Below are 19,127 nucleotides of genomic sequence, written 5' to 3' on the forward strand. Positions count from 1 at the left end.
GCAGGAATGTGTCTGTTGTAGAGATACAATTCCAAGCAAAATGTTAAATGAACTGTTTTGATTTAATAAAATAACCACAAAAAAGTTGTTAGGTTCTTTAATGATTCGAATCATCTGCCAGGAACCACAATTTTTTTGTCAGTCCAATTGCCCTGTGAAATATTAGGATTTTATAACTGAAACATGACTTTATTACAAGAGATGGGATGTCTCCACACCTGAATCCAGCTGAAATTCATTTACATTTTTGTAAGCACTTTGAAATCAGTGCCTTTTCGAGAAACTGAAATCTAAAATAACTTCAATCATCATTTTTAAATAGCCAGGGAAAAAAGACAACTTGAGATGACAGGATCTTGTATTGTGCCATCTCAGGATGTGTAATATAATTTATGACTGTTTATCTACTAACGGGTTCAGCTGTTGAGAGATTGTACATAAATGAGGAGTACTGTGGTCCCTCTTTTCACTGAGATTGGGATAGTGGCCAACCAACCAGACCTCATGGTAGTAGACAAGGAGCAGAAGGTGGTAGTGGTGATAGATATAGCTGTTCAAAATGACACCAACATCAAGAAGAAGGGCCTGAAAAAGTAATGAAGAGGATATAGAAGGTAAAGGCCAAAGTGTTCCCAATGGTGGTAGGACCACTTGGAGCTGTGACTCCTAAACTAGAAGACTCAGACTAGGTCTGAGAAACAACTTCGGAGCTCTCTGTTCAGAAGAGAGTGGTGATAAGTACAGGTAAGATACTGCGCAGAACCCTCAAACTCCCTCTGGTAGAAGACCTGAGGTTGAGGAAGACAAACGCCGCCCCGTAGGGGTGAGAAGGGAATTTTTATATATAAAATCCATTATTTACCATCTATACAATAAGGTAGCTGAGATGCGTTTTAATGAATATGTGATACAATTCTAAGAGAATCTATAAGTACTTTAAAGTAAAAGAATGAACACAGCAACCACTTTACATTTTTGTACCAGTTAAATGAGCTTTTCAGCTTCACTAAATCATATTCAACTTATAATTGTACAAGTTCATTAGAATATAGACAAATCAACACAATAAGGATTAAACTATGAGTAAATAAAGGAATAAGCACAGTAAACATTAAATGTTACATTCAATATATCTAAGAAGCATAAGTAACCAACAGTCCAACTTTATTCAAAGTGAGTCAGGACTCATATAATACCCTCACTTTATGATATGGATGTATGCTAAACAGTGGTTTATGTCAGCCCTCTTCCTCACAAGTCAAACCCTGTTAAAGGTAACGGTGCCATAGCACTGCTGCAGCTGAACACAGTACAGGCCACATGTAGTCTGTTGTGATGCCCCTCCTAAGGACTTGGAGTTCAACCTGGCCAGCCTCAGCAGACTGGTTGATGTGGGAAGGTTGTTAGCAGATGCACTTCTCTTGCCCTTTGTGGCTATAATATAACTGGCCCATGTGCTGATTTGCTCTCCCTCGCATAACTAAGTGTTGCTGCAAGAAAAAGAACTTCCAATACACTATCAGTATAAACAATAGAAATGATTGCAATCCTAATGGCTCTCAGTGGGTGGAAGTAAAATAAGACATACTTTATACTACTGCTCAGTTTCTAGGCTTAAAGAGTATTGAAATAGGATCATCACGAGCTTACCCGGATATGTTAATGGAAGTCATGATTATAGTGGCTCAATCACCTGACAACTGCAATCCCGTTTCTAAGGGTGTCAACCCATACAGGCATTTAAAGCAAGAAACTGTAGTAGAGCTCCCACTTTATATTAATATGGCCATGGGATGTTAGCAGTTGGCAATGAGGATTGTATGAAGAAACAAAACAAAGACACTTGTATTTCACACAACCAAAATTAGCTACAAAAATTTTTCTTTAAGAAAAACAGGAAGAAGGAGAGAATAATCACCAGATTAAAAAGAGGACATACGCTAAATAGCACACTGGCAGCTGTGACTAGTGTCAAGAACCAGAGCACAGCATCTTTTATTTCAATGATTACAAGGTGCAGAGAAAAGGAACTAAAGCACACAAACAGAGAGCTACTATAAACAGAATCAAGAAGTACAGTTGTGCTACAAGAACAAGGTTAAATGATTTGATTTAGATCATAGGGTTAGGAGATTAGGCAGTTAGGGCTAGGGTTAATTTGATCCATACTCCATCATAGTGGATGCTTAAGCATCTGTAAAGTTAAATGTCAGATGCACAGATGAGGGCACTAATGCGACAAACTTTGGATGCCAATGCGCAAGGTTATCACTACAGATAGGGACTCATCTTCAATGTCCAAACCCCTTTGGTATGGTTAAATCTAGCATTAGTGAGATACATGGAGGCTTGTAATATTTGGACAGCTTGTGTAGCGACCATTATAATTGGACCAACTGGGTCCAGTGAAGTAAATGCAGTTTAGTTTTAGAAGAATGCATTGATGTGCCTGGTATTGAGAGTATCATGCAAGGTTTTTTTTGTTCAGTTGTACACTTTTTGTTCAGTTTGCGCACTGGTTACCTTTGTGGTGTACATTTTCTTGGATGTTGGAAGGGAGTAGTGTCCGCACATTGTTTGGTTTGCAAAGCCATTAGTTTGAGATTTAAAATGTACATCTTTTGGATGAGTTTAGCCACATGTCATTTTACAAGCCATGCCTCCCCTTTGTAGGCCTAAGTGGTTGGTGTCAATAGGAGACCAATCAAGTCATTTTCACTTTAGTGTGAAAGAGAACATGAGTGAATATCATGTCCTGGGAACATTTCCCTGGTTTGTTAAGGGCCACCAGGAAAATCTTGGCGTGTCTGTGCACGTTAAACAGTTGTAGTTTGGTGTACTGCTTGTTCCCTATCTGGAGAAGTGCAGTAGTTTCTTCCTTGCACCAAACTACTCATCCATATGGGTATCATTACATTTTTTAACTGTACTACTACAATACTCCATATTAATCTTATTAATTATTGCTTTGCTCCTATTAGTTGCTTTTGTTATTTTGTTTAAGTAAAAAAGTTATAAACAGAGTTAAAATTGCTTTATTTCTTATTTTCTCACTAGATATTTCAACACATTGCTGGTGTTTCTGCCCTTACATACAAAAGACTAGAAGTGAACCTGGAGTGCTTCGTGTTTACAATGCACAGATTAAGCAAATGACATTGCAGACTTGAAACAAAGGAGTCTGAGTTTGTTTAGAGTGTTCACATTTACACAAAAAATGTTGACTAATCACTCTGAGTCTGTTTTGAGGGCTGAAAGGGACCAAGTGTGAAAACACCCTAAGATAGTTATTTGGTTGGAGGTTCCATTTTTCAACTACTGAGTAATTATCCGTCTGGTTTGTTGGGGATTAGGGTGAAAAACTGTTTAAACTTGAAGGAATGAGAAATGTTCTCACATTTATGCTTTGTGTTGTCTTTGACTGTTCTCATTTATGTATCTGTCTTGAGTTTAAGAGGGAGGGTGTAACATCCCTGACCTGGCCAGCCTCAGTAGGATTAACTGATATGTGAGGGTCATTAGCCATTGTACAGGTGCATCACTGGGCCTTTGTGGCTATAAAAGATGGTCCATGTGCTGATTTGCCTTTTTTTACTTTGTGTTTTTGTTAGTTTGAATTAAATCCTGCTTGTTTTATTTACATTGACTCCCTCCTTTTCACATTCTGTGAGCCAGTTTGTGACACCATTGTTCAAAAGCAAACCTCTTGTTTGTGTTTCCGCTCTATCTGAACAACCAAGAAGATTAAACAGATTAGACCAACAACTATTTTTAGAGAGTATGGGATGCTATTTTCACATAAAGAAAACGCCATTCTTTGAATTTACTGCAGCACATTTCATATGGATTCATATAAAGGACAGGCAGTGCTGACAAATTGGACTGAAACTACCAAAGCACCTGTATTCAAAGTAGCATCAGCTATTTTATTCTGCTTTAGAATGTAACCTAGAAGACAGAAATACAGTTGCAATGTGGGAGTTTTTTGAGTATTCACTTTCTACAAACATAAGGAGAAAATAATTATGACTCACAAAGTTCATCTTAGTAAGAAGCATCCAACCACACTTTAAATTCTGTTACACATGATGTGTTGACACTCTTTTAAAAAAATGATTAAATAATGGGAGAAATGGTCCCAAAGGTTTGGGCCCCTGGAAAAGTTCTAATTTCTCTACTCATTGGCTCTCACTAGAACTCACCGGCACCAGTTCATCAAATCATGGGCCCCTGAGGCACCGTGACTCACTGCAACACTGTTCCATTAAAACAGACTTGAATTGAACCAAATGATTAAAACTGAGTACAAACAGGCAAGAATAGTGCTCAGTGTGTTGTCTATACACAGGAGGAGCAGCTCTAATGTAAAGGCAACATAGGATCTCATGAGCACAAAAAACCCTAGAGATGTCAGACACAGGGAGGTGAGGACAGGCTGAGAGACAGCAGGGGTCGGAATGAAGCAGCTATGACATGTGGGATGTGTGAATGATTAGTGAGACAGGTAGGAAGCCATACAGACATCCAGGTCTTACCCTCTAAGACAGTAAGCTTGGCACTGGTGTTGATCTCTCCCACGCTGTTGGTGGCTGTGCATTCATAAATGGCTTCATCGCGGTGTGTCCTCAGAGGCTGAATACGCAGCACCGAGCCAGAGCCATCATCAAACTCAATCACCTAGACAGACAACAGCAGAGGAGGATTAAAGTAATCATCTGTGACATGTCCATTCAAATTTGTGTCTGTTTTTAACTCTCTGTGGGAAACCTCCTTAATACTGTTTAAAGTATGAGAATGCCGCATCTTAGACAAAGAACAAATGAGTCTCAAGGAACTTGTATACTTAGAAATATATAAACAACACTTTTAATTCACAGTATCCACAAAACAATATCCTGTTTGAGCCCTTTCACAAACAGGAATCAGGATATGGTTAGCCTAGCTTAGCATTAGGAATGGAACAGTCAGTCAGGTGGTCTCCTGAAATAGTACCCTTTGACATTAAGGTTACAGTAATAAATGTGGTAAAGTTTGTGTAACAGCCATGGTTAACTGAAACGGCAAAGACTATTAGTTTGAAACAGGCAATGAACAACAATCTGGAGTGTCACAGTCATGTGTTTTCTCTCTACATCCTCTTCCCTAACTATGCTTCTTTATTCAACATCACCTGATTTCCTACTACTAAGTCACCTAACAATAAAATGCAACTCTAATGGGACATAAGCTGCTGGCACAGATGACCTGTAAGGTCATATTTTCGGAGAGGATGCTTTCAGTGGTATCAGTGACCATGTTACGGTCCAAGACAATACATTTTTAGCCATTTATGTAAAAAAAAAAGTAAAATTTAGAGGTGTTGGCAGGTGTGTTTTTGAATTGTGAACAGAACTCTTTTGGCACTTTTCAAACTGCTTTCAGTCTTAATGCTTTGTGCTAGGCTGACCACACCCTAGCATCATCTCTGCTGAACATAAAAAAAACATTCCTCAAGATGGTTTTACTTGTTTATGCTGCTATGTACTGTATCTGAATTAGGCCTATTCTCTTTCATTAACAGGTCATGATATGGACAATTGCTGCATTAGCTGAAGAAGTCTAATATTGATACATGTTTGTATTTATGCAACATTCTGGAGGAGCAAGACAGGCTCTACCCAATGATCAGGGTCCCACAGGCAGAACTGCTGCTGGTCAAAGGCTAATTGCATGAGGGATAAGGTTTGTTTTCTGGTTTGTGTTGAAAGCCCTTTAGAATATTTATGTATTTTCAACTGCAAAACTCAAAGAAAATCTCATGAAAACAGCACTGACAAGATCATTTAGGGGCAGTCTTTAGGAATTATTAAGAATTTTTTCAAATGGGTTTGCTGTAACAGTACAATTACAATTTTTGGACCTAATACAGCAGAACAATCCCTGTGTTTTGTCTGGTCTTTGACAACACGGTAGCATCAGAATGGTCTTGGGGTAGGAAGACAAGCACAGGATGCCTTTCTGATAGCTCCAGCACCAGCTGACACAACCTTAATATACAAGAGGCCACTCACTACCATGGCTGGCATGACCCAGCCTGTTTATATAAAAGTTACGGTTCTGCTACTTTGTGCATTATATACATACATACCCTATAAAAAAAAAGAACTATCACGTTTCTGTGAAACATGGACACAGTACAATCCTCACAGTGGCTGCAGACACTTTGGTTACTGTGGAATCTTTCAAATACAGAAGCAAATTACCTCATAATATCCGTAATTCCACGTTGCTGCCTCATGATGGTTAGGTGTGGCCTCACATAGTGTAGATGGGAATTGATAAGATTCTATTGATACCAGTGTTTTTATTGATTCTGCTCTAACAAAGGAGTTACAGAGTCGCACTTTCTTCCAGCCTTGGTAGGATGTCTATCCACCCCCACTCCCACCCCAACACACACAGGCACATACACGGAAGCCATCAATGGAAAGCAGCAAGGTTTTATCTTCTGAAAACAAAATGCACATTTTTGTGTATATCGGGACACTAGGAAAAACAACCTTGGTTGAGTTTATACTAAAACTAAGTTATATTGGATCAGGTTCAAATCAGGACCAGGGTCAGTTTGGGACAAGCCTAACCTTGATCCTTCTCCAGCTTCAAACCGCTTTATTTACTGCAGCAAATTGAAAACAGTGGTGATAACAGCAAACACTATTAAACTGGCTTCTGTAATATGTGTTTTACAAATCACACTCAAGAAACTCTTTGAGAGATGTAAGAAGGCAGTTTATTGATGCCCTGTACAAAAATGAGGAATAGAGGAGTGAAGGTAGTGTGACACGGATGGCTCAGTAAGAAAAGGACACAAAGCAAAATATTTGTATATGGCTGCAACTCTCAGGAGAGAAATTTGGCAGCGAGAAGCAGGAAGGGGAAAAAAGCTTAACGCCACCATGGAAATGGTGCTTAATATATCAAGCAGAAAGTCACCTTTGTTTTAATGGCTGAATTTAAGGGAGCAGTTGTACCACCCTCATTGTTCAGAGGGTTTAGGGCAAGGCTACCTAACATTTTTAAGGCCAAAATTAGAGCCATAGTTTCCCTGGATATTAACATTTGACAAGGAAAAACAGATTAAAGCAGGTTTAAATGCAGACATATCAGATCGTACCCTGCGATGGATTGGCGACCTGTCCAGTCAGATCGTAATCAGAATGGAATCAAATCAATCAGACCCTAACTGCAGGTGATGGTGTAAATGCAAACAGTCATGATAAGGCATTATCCAGGAGGCATATCAACATACAGATATTAACACCAGGAAGAGATAGGTTCTAAAATTTTATCCTCACCCTGCCTTCAGGTCACAGTCTCCTTTCAGGACCTTTTGCTCAACTCTGAGGAAAACCCTATATTCTCCCAGAGTTGCTCATTCTCACCCAGCATGGGTGGCCCTGGTCTCAGCTGAACTGGTGCCCTTCTATTGGTTCAAGGATGAACTGTCTTGTTGGAATAATGTCTGCATATGCCAGAGACTTTGTACTGATGTTCCCAGCAACTTGTGAGCATGGATCCTAGCCATTATGAAGGTCACCTGGGTATTGTGAAAGTTGTTTAACCAGACTCTAATTAATGGCACCAGAGCACATCTGTCAGACGGTCTTCCCCTCTCAAACATGTTGCTTCTAATTTTTCACCACTGCCCTGATAATAAGAACAGCCACAATCACCTGCTGTTTTCCTGTGAGCTCACTGGTCTTTCTGTAATTTAAATCCTGTCCAGAGCACTGTCCTGCATTCAGTATGAAAAATTGCTGGTCCCTCTGTCTTTTTATTAGCAAAGAGAGGAATCTGTGACTTCTGTGTGAAAATGGAGTAAATCAAAGGTGTTTCCACTAATCTGATATTCACAGTAACTGCCAGTCACACTGAATAATGTCAATATGCATTTCACATTTGTGTGTTATGATTTGACTGAGTTATGACTCAATTTCATCTCAAAGGATATTTGCCTCACCTCTCTCCCTCCACACCTCCCCTTCAGCTCACCCGTGTCCCCTCGGGAGGCTTTGTCTTTGTCTTTTTTCTCTGTCAAAGCTGAATGTCCTATTACAGACTACTGTATACTGGGTAATGTTCCAGTGGTTAAAATCCTATACAAAACAAGTTAAACACACATTTCTCTTTATCAGCAAAATGTACTTAACATTCCTTTAAACACAGAATGGGATTAATTCATGAGGAATATTGCACTGCTGTAACACAATACATCTGTATTGTTAAAGTCATGACAATGGCAATTGGAGCCCATTAAGATGTAAATTGTAAGGTAGCAGATATAATGTCAACATCCAGCAGTGGTCACGGCCAAAATCAGTAAATACCACCCTTATGAGTATTTCAGGATTGTTTTCTTTCCGTGGAGGATGACTGCCTAGGTTAGTGCTTTAGATGCACACAGATGCTTTAAGATGAACATTTCGAGTCATCTATGTCTTTGACCAGTGAATGTCCTTCATTAAAAATTCTCTCTGCTGTATTAATCAATCAAAAGCCTGATTCTACTGAATACAACTGGAAATCTGGGTAGTTAAAGCAGTTTTCCTGCACTGGGAGGAGGTGCAACTGTGACACATACAGGGTAGCCATCAGTTTGAGTAATGCTGTGCAGACAGGTGGAAGATAATTCCTATTACTCACATTGACATGAACCAAGTTTCTCTATCTATGCACGACTCATGTTGAGTCACTTCACTTGAAGTCATTTGGGTTGTCTGGCAGCTAATGAGCCCTCCTGCGGCTCCAGAGTCCTGCAGGAAGGCTCATACAGCCCTGTTTATGAGGCAGGTGTTGTATGTGTTAATACAGCTGCATACATAAAATGTCTAGACTCTGGTTGGCCTACCACAATGCAGAAAGATTCTCGTTGGTATAAATATATAAGAGAATTGTGTAGCAGAAATGACTACACTTATGAACATGCATATTAATTTTAATATTCAATACCTCGTTAGATTAGGGCACTAGATAGTTCGAGTGCTATCACACTGTGATTAGGTGCTTAACAAGAGTGATTAATTCAGTCGCACTGATAATTCTGGAGTTCTCAGAACACTAGCTGATTTACTGAAAACAGGAGGGACATACTGTATATAAGACAGTGGTGGGCAGTCAGGGCCAGCAAGGCCTTCTCTGCTGGCCTAAACACTATCAGAAGCACTGACCTACAGTTACAACCTAAATTCTAATATTTGTTCCATGAAATTGTATTAATTTATTCCCAACAGTCTATTCTCTTCATTTCGTAGCGTTTCTCTTGGCTGCACCGCTTCCAGTATGTGTATATGGATGTCAGATTTTTTGTCCAATCAGATTTCAGCCTCTATGTGTTGCCATTTCAATCTAATCTGCCCAGGGCCTTCAGAATCAGTAGTGCTGGCCAATGTAACTTAAACTGTATTAGCAATGGGATTTCAAATTCACCTCACAGGGCCAGCTAGCTGGCCCACAATGACGTCAGCATTTTTCCGTCCTCTGATTGGTTGGTCAGAGCAAAACTAGAAAAGGACTTACTAATGCAGTGGTTCTCAAACTTTTTCTGTCATTCCCCACTTAAGAGGGCGGGCAAATTTTCAAGCCCCACTTGTCAACAAAATGATAAAGAAATCGGCCAATTTTTAAAATTTCAAATTAATTGAAATATCAAATAACACCAAGTTCAAAACAGAAAAAATATAAGTGCAACTGTATCATTTGACAGGGGGATATTTTTCAATTTTGCAGCACCTGTCTCATCCAGCATAATCGACACCATGTCTACAGCAGCAGGGAGAATGAGCTGCTCAGCAACTGTGTGTGTTTTTTTTGCACTGGGGAATTCTGTATGCAACTTTGAAGGAAGCCATTTGTGCTTTGCTGTTCACTGATGTGGATTTTACCATGCCATTTTCCTGCTAACGGTTTTCTACCAGCTTTCTTTTAAAGAAGTCAAGTGGCTTATTAACGTGACTGGGGTATGTTGTTTCTAAATGTATTCTTAATTTGTTGGGTCTCATGCTGTCTGCTGCCAGCGGGTTAAGAAACAAGACACACATGGGCCTGTCCTCTGCCCCCACCATTCCCACCGTTAATTCAAGCGCAAGATGGGCTTCATGGTTGATAAGGCTTACTGCCTGTTGTTTCTTTGTCTGCTTGCGCTGAATTGCCAGCTTTTTTGTGGTCCATGTAACAAATTTATCCATTTACGTTATTATGCCCACTACGTACACTATTGGCCCTCTGTGTAAAAGTTTCCTTATATTGTTGCGCGGCAGTTAACATGCCTGTCAGCTTTGCCCGGCTGCACCTGCCTCTCTCACCTCCCTCACTTTTGTTTCTCGTCCTCGGTTCCTGATTACCACACCTGCTCCACACTTCTTGATTGTCACCAGCTGCACCTCTTTAGTCCTGCCCTTATTTATACCCCGCTCTCCTGTCACTCCCTTGCCAGTTCGTTTATGTTCTCAGGCCCTCATGTTGTCTAACCATTTGTCTGCCTTGTTGCTATTCCATGTGTTTGTTCTAGTTCCCACTGTATTATACCCAGGACTCTGATTTGCCTCTCCTCTACCAGATTCCTCCTTGTTTTCCTTCACGGACTACTACCTCCGGACCTTGGCTCCACTCAACCCTTCCAACCTCTGCCAGTCAGATCGATGCACAGTCACCATTTACTATGTGTACATACCCCTCTCTTCTTATTCCCTCAGTAACCGTCATTTCCCACCGGCCAGCTCAGGAGTGACCCAGCAACGCAGCTCATCCCACTCCATCCATCTCATCACTCCAAGTACTGCTGCTGATCGACACCCGGTCACTCATTTCACCCTCACCAGCCTGTTCTTCTTACCACGTACTGCATTGTAAATAAATTAATCACTGCTGGCACTGAAGTTGGCTACCTGGGTCTGTCTTTTTGCTCACTCACTTCCGTGTGCGAGCGTACATAACAATGCCGACGTTAAATGTTGTTACATTATGGTTCCACTTTTTTCTCCCGGGCCCCGAACTGATGTTATTTTAATTTACTTGTATTAATGACCCATTTCTAACTTTCTCCGTTCACTGCACCCCACCTGTCATGTCTTTATTCCCCACTAGTGCGGGCGGCCCCACACTTTGAGAACCATGGTACTAATGGAACTGAAACGCAGAGATCACCTCCATGAGGATGGATTTTGTCTATAAATAAATGGCATCTTTGGTGAGTATGATATATTTAATTTAAATTTTGTATGTTTTCGGCATGTTATTAGATAAATATTGAGTCTGAACTGCTCCAGATGATGTACAGTTGCGGTTGTAGTGTAGCGGTTTGGAGTTGTCTTAACTGGGTTTCTTGCTTTAGTGAAAATGGTATTCACCCTCAATACGTGAAATACCTCTCTCTCTCTGTAATCCCACACTAATTATATTGCGTTTTTGTATAGTATTGATGGTTTCTATAATTGCGACATAATAGTGATGGTATTAAGAGGTGAATTAAGTCGGGTAAGTCCTCACTGAAGGCCCAGGTATGAAATGCATGGCCCATCACTGATATAAGACATAGCCAGTTCTAGTCTAAGTAAATTTATTTACAATATGTACACAGGGAAAATGATCAGGATGAGAAAAGCAATTCAAATGGTACATTGCACAAAGATGACTGGGTTTAATGGATGACCTAATGGTCTGTTAGCCAAGATGAGTTACGATGGCTTAAAACTGAGCTAATCTAAATACTGGGGTTTGGTCCTGATTCTGGAGAGAAACATAATTCAGTTTCAACAGGTTAGATACTATGGTTTGGTAATACAGTAAGTAGTTTTCAGAGATATCATTCTACCAGGTGGTACCTAGCTATTGGCAGGAGTTAGCCATTAGCTCTGGAGATGCCACGTGGTCAGGAGAAGAGAAGTGCTGGATTGGAGCCTGTTCGAAGTTCTAAGATGGACCTGAGCTGGAGAATCATGACAATCTGTTGTCACTGTATTTCTGGGCTCGGCCTCGGGGGGGGGTCTGCTTCTTGGGTGGCCAGTTCTTTCTCCAGGATGCTGGCTTCACCAGGGTCCTTCTGCATTTCTGGTGTTTGAAAAGTCTTGAAGGTAAATCGTGTTGCAGAATCATTTTGATAGTCTCTGGAGTTTCAAAAATCTATTCAGGTTACTTAAAATCTAATTTTGACTATTCTAAAATTGGCGCACAATACTTCAGGTTGCTTCCTGCTGGTTGATGAGAGTAGATTCAGGAGAAAATCGCTGTTGCTAAATACAAAAGAACACTTCTTGTGGGGATGTGAGCATGTGATCTAACATGGAGACAAGAGGAGCAAACTTTCGAGGGCACAGACTTTCTTAAATCCTGTTTCCTGTATTGACTGAGGAGCGACAGTGATTTGTGCAGCCATGCGCCAGCCTGAGCTAAGACTTCATCTGTTTGGTTCAGAAGTCTACCAGTTTGGACTCCTCTGACTGTCGTGACAACAAGCTACTTATTGGTCCTGTCAGGACATACTGTAAAAGATTCCCGCCTTACTTAATTTATGCTGTACATGGCTTCCTCCACTGTGGCTGGTATGTTTAAGAGACATTTATATGACTGGGGTGTAGAATAACTCCCATTTAGACAAAAATCTAAGCAACACAGTTTGACATGAAACTCATACGGAGACATTCTGTGGAGAGAAAAGGAACTGTGAACTTTGAGAATAAAAGACAAAAGCAATAAATTATCAGCACACAGTCATTAAAATTAAAGTCAAAACTATTTCCTAAGTAATCTTTTGAGCATGTCTGAGGAAGTTAGGATGCCAATATTAACATAAGTCTGGTGGTGCTTGATTTATCAAGCATATTATCCAATAAGCAGAATCACCAACGTTCATGGAACACTTCGGTACCACTTCCACACATTTTGGCACACATTAATGTAACTTCAAGTTTGGAATCATTTCACCTGTTATAAGAAACTTTAAGGAAGAAGTCTTTGCAATGGCTAAGCAGAGGTGTGGCATCATCAGCTTGACAGCAAAACATGTTCAACCTTCATACAACCTTTGATTAACACTATTTCACATGTTTAAATCTAAGGGCATTTCCCTGTCAGAGAGAGTTTTATGGCACTCTCCACATTCCAGTGTGGAGATGAGGGAAGTTCTGGTCAGTCATAGTCATGGAGACAAGGCTTCGGCCTCCCTATCTGATAAGGAGAGGCAGGCTGTAAAGCTGTCTTTTAGCTGAAACAAAACAATCAGCTTACGTCTGGAGCAGGGCCCAGAGTCTTTTCTGCCTCTAAATGCCTGGAATCAAGGTTAGTTTATTAATTATGAACATTCTGAGTTCCTCAGGAAAAAACATCACTTCAAAATGTTTGCTTTGGACTTGTGGGCATTACAATCTGCAGGGGAGTCTTAGAATGTCTGGGCCATTGCGGATTGTATATACTGTATAAAACCTATAACATTGTGTTATTCTGATTGTCCATACTGCAAATCTGTTATGCCGATATATTTTGTATACACAGCATGATGAGCGATTCCTCTTCTGTTGCACTTCCTGAGGTTTTTTCCATTTTTCTCCCCATTAAATGTTTAAACTGCAACTTGTACTTTATACAACCTTCATGGTTACTTGTTTGACTTTAGGATTGGATCTTTCAATAATATACAATAATCCTGAAAGCAATGCTGCAGAAGCAGACTCTTGCATGTCAGACAGTGGACCACCAAGGAGAGTTTTGAAAATGCTCTCCACATGATAGTGAACATCAAGTTTGTTTTTCTTAGTACAGACCTCTGACAATGGGAGCATGCAGTATGCTCAATTTATAATTGAGTCCTGCTGGGCTCAGGTGAAAGCAGTTCAACAGACCTGTCAGCGAGACTCTCATCCACTGCACCATCTTGGTATTAGTACCAAGATGACTCTGTGGATGGCCATCTCGGTTGCATACTCTGTTGTGCTTTTGCTGTTTTTGTCTTTGTGGACTTCAGCTCAGACATCCACCACTCTAAACTGACCCAGCTCACTGTGCCTGCCCACACCTGATCATCAACTTTCTGATAAAAAAGAAAGCAGAAAGTGATGCTGGGGAAAACGACATCCAGCACTTGGTCAGTCAGCACAGGCACTGCCCAGGGTTTGGTGCTCTCTCCACTGCTTTTCTCTCTCTACACCAATGACTGCACCTCAGGGGACCCGGTTTTACATTAAGGACTTGGGCCCAGATCCGAGTACACTGTCCTCAAAAGTCCAGTTCATTTTGATCAGTGTGAACACAAGCATATGAGACCTGGGCACCCTGCCCAAGCCCGCTTGAAGAGGTGGTCTCTGATAACAGTTATCAGTCTTATCTGAGACAGTGATGAGTCGGCCTACAGATGGGAGTTTGAACTGCTGGTGGTCGCAACAATTTAGAGCTGAGCACACTCAAAACAGTGGAGATGACGGTGGACTTCAGTAGAAGACCCCCAGCCTTACCCCCCACCATACCCTGCACCATTCTATCAGCAGTAGAGTCCATGAAGTACATAGGTTCCTCCCGTCTGGACAGTGCTACAGTTCAATGTACACCAAAACAACCAGACACAAGGACAATTTCCATGCCATACCTCCATGCCATCACCTTAAGGAACAAGTGGCCCATGACTGTATAACAGGACAAGAGGCCACAGTGCAATAAATACAACTACTGAACATAACATAAAAGCTTTTCTGCCATAATGTGTATTATGTGTACATATACAGTATATATATATATACAGTATATAAAATAAATACAATGTTTCTCTTTTTTTCCCTCTTCTCTTTCCTATTTAAAATGCACATATTATCCTGTTTTGTTTGTTGACTTGTAAGAACACTGAGAGCCTCTGCGCCGGAAACAAATTCCTTGTGTGTTTAAACATACTTGGCCAATAAACATGATTCTGATTCTGGCCTATTGTGTGACAAAATAATCTCTACTAGCACATCCATTTTCTCAGCTGTTCTCTAGCTTTTGCCCAGGTTGACTATCGTATTGTATGTTTATAATGTTACAGTGCTACAGGTAAATTACAAAAAGGCTGCTGAAATACAACTTCTCACAGGAGAACCATGGAGGATGAAAAAGCAGCTGGCAGAGTAACAGCTATATGACAAAATATATAAAAGCTGTAAGCCAGGTGTTATGGCTGTTTGATGCTTCGATACTTGCCTGATGTTTCAAGTCCATGTGAACACATATGCATACGCATACATACAAACTGAGAAAGGCCCAGTATCTTTACAGCTTCTATTTCTCTGTTTCATACCATAAGAAAGTCATGACTGTAAAAAAAGAAAACTATATGATCTGAGCACAGCAACAATGAAAACTGAAAAGGCTAATACTGGTGTAAAATCAACAATACATTTATCCTAATGTTAGGTATTTTTAGTCAGATAGATATTGGATAGATACTTTATGTATTAGAAATGTTTAGTGGAGATAGGATGTCTAGTTAGACTGTTAAATGCTTAGGCATGCTTATGAGTTTCTACAGGGTACATCTGGTCAAGGATAACTAGAGAGAAAAGTTGATGACTGTCAGCAGACAGGGTGTTTAATATTATTATTATGACGTGTATAACTGTAGCCTTAGCCATAATATGTTCTTATGTTTAAGTCACGACATGTACTAGAGGTCGTGAGAATGTTTTTAGCTACACACCACTTAACCAACAGACACACATTCACACATTGATTTGCTTCATGTTATGACTACTGTTATGGCCAGCTGCTAAGCTGGCAACAGAGACGTCTCGGTTGGCGTTTCTGTGTAGTATGGGGCTAGCCCAACCGAGGTGATATAATGTATAGGCCTGGTGGGCTCAGGGTCTTTCATCCTACATCTACCTGCGTGCAGGATGGAGGTGCAAGATACCTGAGCGTGTAATGTTAATTTTAGCTGTGATCCTTTGAATAAATCAGCACTGTTTTGAAGTTACTTGGACTGTCTCGTCTCTCAGAGTTAGCAATGGTGAGAAGAACCAAAATAGTTCCACAACACTAATAAATGCTTGGTTTGTGCAGCAACAACCACAATAAAGTAAAACCATAGTTTGTGTTTTATTAATGTGTTTATAGCTGCTAATGAATATGAATAGGTTAATACAGCTGCTGATTTAAACCTAATCTCTCTCTTTAGAATAACTGTTGATAACTAGAGAAATGCATTTCCTGTTGTAAATGCGTGTGGATGCTGATAAACTGAAAGATCATCCAGAAAATGCCTGAAATCAATTGCTGAAACAGCTGAAAGATGAGAAGAAATGGCTGAAGTTCTTTGTTGGATAATCTGAAGGATGAGATGCAATAAAGTAGGAATGGCCTTGAAGAGCTGAACATTTTAATACCTGAATGGCTTTTCTAGCTGAAGGTATGCTGAACTTTTTGACACCTGAAAGGCATATTTACCTGAAAGTATACTGAAGTACAATATTCCCATAATTTGAATGGGGGGAAATTTTCAAAATAAAGCTAAATATTTCAAAAGTATGAAGCTTAGAAAATCTCTCAATAGAAGCATGAATGTCCTTGAAGAGCTGAACATTTTGCTACCTGAAATAGCTGAAAGTATGCTGAAGCAGAATTTCCCCATTCATTTGAATGGGGCAAAACTATCAAAATAAAGCTAAATATTTCAAAAGTATGAAGCTTAGAAAATCTCTCAATAGAAGCATGAATGTCCTTGAAGAGCTGAACATTTTGCTACCTGAAATAGCTGAAAGTATGCTGAAGCAGAATTTCCCCATTCATTTGAATGGGGCAAAACTATCAAAATAAAGCTAAATATTTCAAAAGTATGAAGCTTAGAAAATCTCTCAATAGAAGCATGAATGTCCTTGAAGAGCTGAACATTTTGCTACCTGAAATAGCTGAAAGTATGCTGAAGCAGAATTTCCCCATTCATTTGAATGGGGCAAAACTATCAAAATAAAGCTAAATATTTCAAAAGTATGAAGCTTAGAAAATCTCTCAATAGAAGCATGAATGTCCTTGAAGAGCTGAACATTTTGCTACCTGAAATAGCTGAAAGTATGCTGAAGCAGAATTTCCCCATTCATTTGAATGGGGCAAAACTATCAAAATAAAGCTAAATATTTCAAAAGTATGAAGCTTAGAAAATCTCTCAATAGAAGCATGAATGTCCTTGAAGAGCTGAACATTTTGCTACCTGAAATAGCTGAAAGTATGCTGAAGCAGAATTTCCCCATTCATTTGAATGGGGCAAAACTATCAAAATAAAGCTAAATATTTCAAAAGTATGAAGCTTAGAAAATCTCTCAATAGAAGCATGAATGTCCTTGAAGAGCTGAACATTTTGCTACCTGAAATAGCTGAAAGTATGCTGAAGCAGAATTTCCCCATTCATTTGAATGGGGCAAAACTATCAAAATAAAGCTAAATATTTCAAAAGTATGAAGCTTAGAAAATCTCTCAATAGAAGCATGAATGTCCTTGAAGAGCTGAACATTTTGCTACCTGAAATAGCTGAAAGTATGCTGAAGCAGAATTTCCCCATTCATTTGAATGGGGCAAAACTATCAAAATAAAGCTAAATATTTCAAAAGTATGAAGCTTAGAAAATCTCTCAATAGAAGCATGAATGTCCTTGAAGAGCTGAACATTTTGCTACCTGAAATAGCTGAAAGTATGCTGAAGCAGAATTTCCCCATTCATTTGAATGGGGCAAAACTATCAAAATAAAGCTAAATATTTCAAAAGTATGAAGCTTAGAAAATCTCTCAATAGAAGCATGAATGTCCTTGAAGAGCTGAACATTTTGCTACCTGAAATAGCTGAAAGTATGCTGAAGCAGAATTTCCCCATTCATTTGAATGGGGCAAAACTATCAAAATAAAGCTAAATATTTCAAAAGTATGAAGCTTAGAAAATCTCTCAATAGAAGCATGAATGTCCTTGAAGAGCTGAACATTTTGCTACCTGAAATAGCTGAAAGTATGCTGAAGCAGAATTTCCCCATTCATTTGAATGGGGCAAAACTATCAAAATAAAGCTAAATATTTCAAAAGTATGAAGCTTAGAAAATCTCTCAATAGAAGCATGAATGTCCTTGAAGAGCTGAACATTTTGCTACCTGAAATAGCTGAAAGTATGCTGAAGCAGAATTTCCCCATTCATTTGAATGGGGCAAAACTATCAAAATAAAGCTAAATATTTCAAAAGTATGAAGCTTAGAAAATCTCTCAATAGAAGCATGAATGTCCTTGAAGAGCTGAACATTTTGATACCTGAAACAGCTGAAAGTATGATGTAGATTTTTCCCATTCATTTGAAATGGGGAAAAACTTTCAAAATAAAGTAAATATTTTAAAAGTGTGATGTTTTGAAAAATTATGAATAGAGGCATGAATGTCCTTGAAGAGCTGAACATTTTGATACCTGAAATACCTGAAAGTATGCTGAAGTAGAATTTTCCCAATCATTTCAATGGGGCAAGATTTTCAAAATAAAGCTAAATATTTCAAAAGTATGAAGTCTAGAAACATTCTGAAAAGAAGCATGAATGTCCTTGAAGAGCTCAACATTTTGATAGCTAAAATAGCTCATAAGGTATGTTGAATTTGAATATTCCCATTCATTTGAATTGGGCAAAACTTTCAAAATAAAGCTAAATATTTCAAAGGTATGAAGTTTAGAAAATTCTGAAGAGAAGCATGAATGTCCTTGAAGAGCTGAATATTTTGATACCTGAAAGTATGCAGAAGTAGAATTTCCCCATTCACTTGAATGGGGCAAGATTTTCAAAATAAAGCTAAATATTACAAAGGCATGAAGTTTAGAAAACTTCTGAATAGAAGCATGAATGTCCTTGAAGAGCTGAATATTTTGATACCTGAAATAGCTGAAAGTATGCTGAGTGTCCCCATGTGTTTGAATGGGGCATGATTTTCAGAATAAAGCTAAATATTATAAAAGTATGAAGTTTAGAAATGACTGCCCTTGAAGAGCTGAACATTTTGATACCTGAATGGCTTTGCTAGCTGAAAGTATGCTGAACTTATTAAAGATGAGAAAATAGTCCAATAGGACCCCACAAACTAGGTAAAACAAGTAGGTGTAAACGTGTGTGTGGGCGG

At 39.3% G+C, this 19,127-nt stretch overlaps 1 protein-coding gene across 10 annotated transcripts in view; it reads right to left on the reverse strand.

Moving 5' to 3' along the window:
- Positions 1-19,127, reverse strand: part of ptprfa (protein tyrosine phosphatase receptor type Fa) — a 562,000-nt gene that overhangs the window by 323,183 nt on the left and 219,690 nt on the right. For all 10 annotated transcript variants that reach the window (XM_020620922.1, XM_020620921.1, XM_020620919.1 and 7 more), the window contains exon 4: positions 4,536-4,677. In XM_020620922.1, the coding sequence (XP_020476578.1) occupies positions 4,536-4,677 (142 nt within the window). The remainder of the gene's footprint in view (positions 1-4,535; positions 4,678-19,127) is intronic.

This window comes from Monopterus albus, unplaced genomic scaffold (assembly GCF_001952655.1).
Source record: "Monopterus albus unplaced genomic scaffold, M_albus_1.0 scaffold250.1, whole genome shotgun sequence".
Lineage (NCBI taxonomy): Eukaryota > Metazoa > Chordata > Actinopteri > Synbranchiformes > Synbranchidae > Monopterus > Monopterus albus.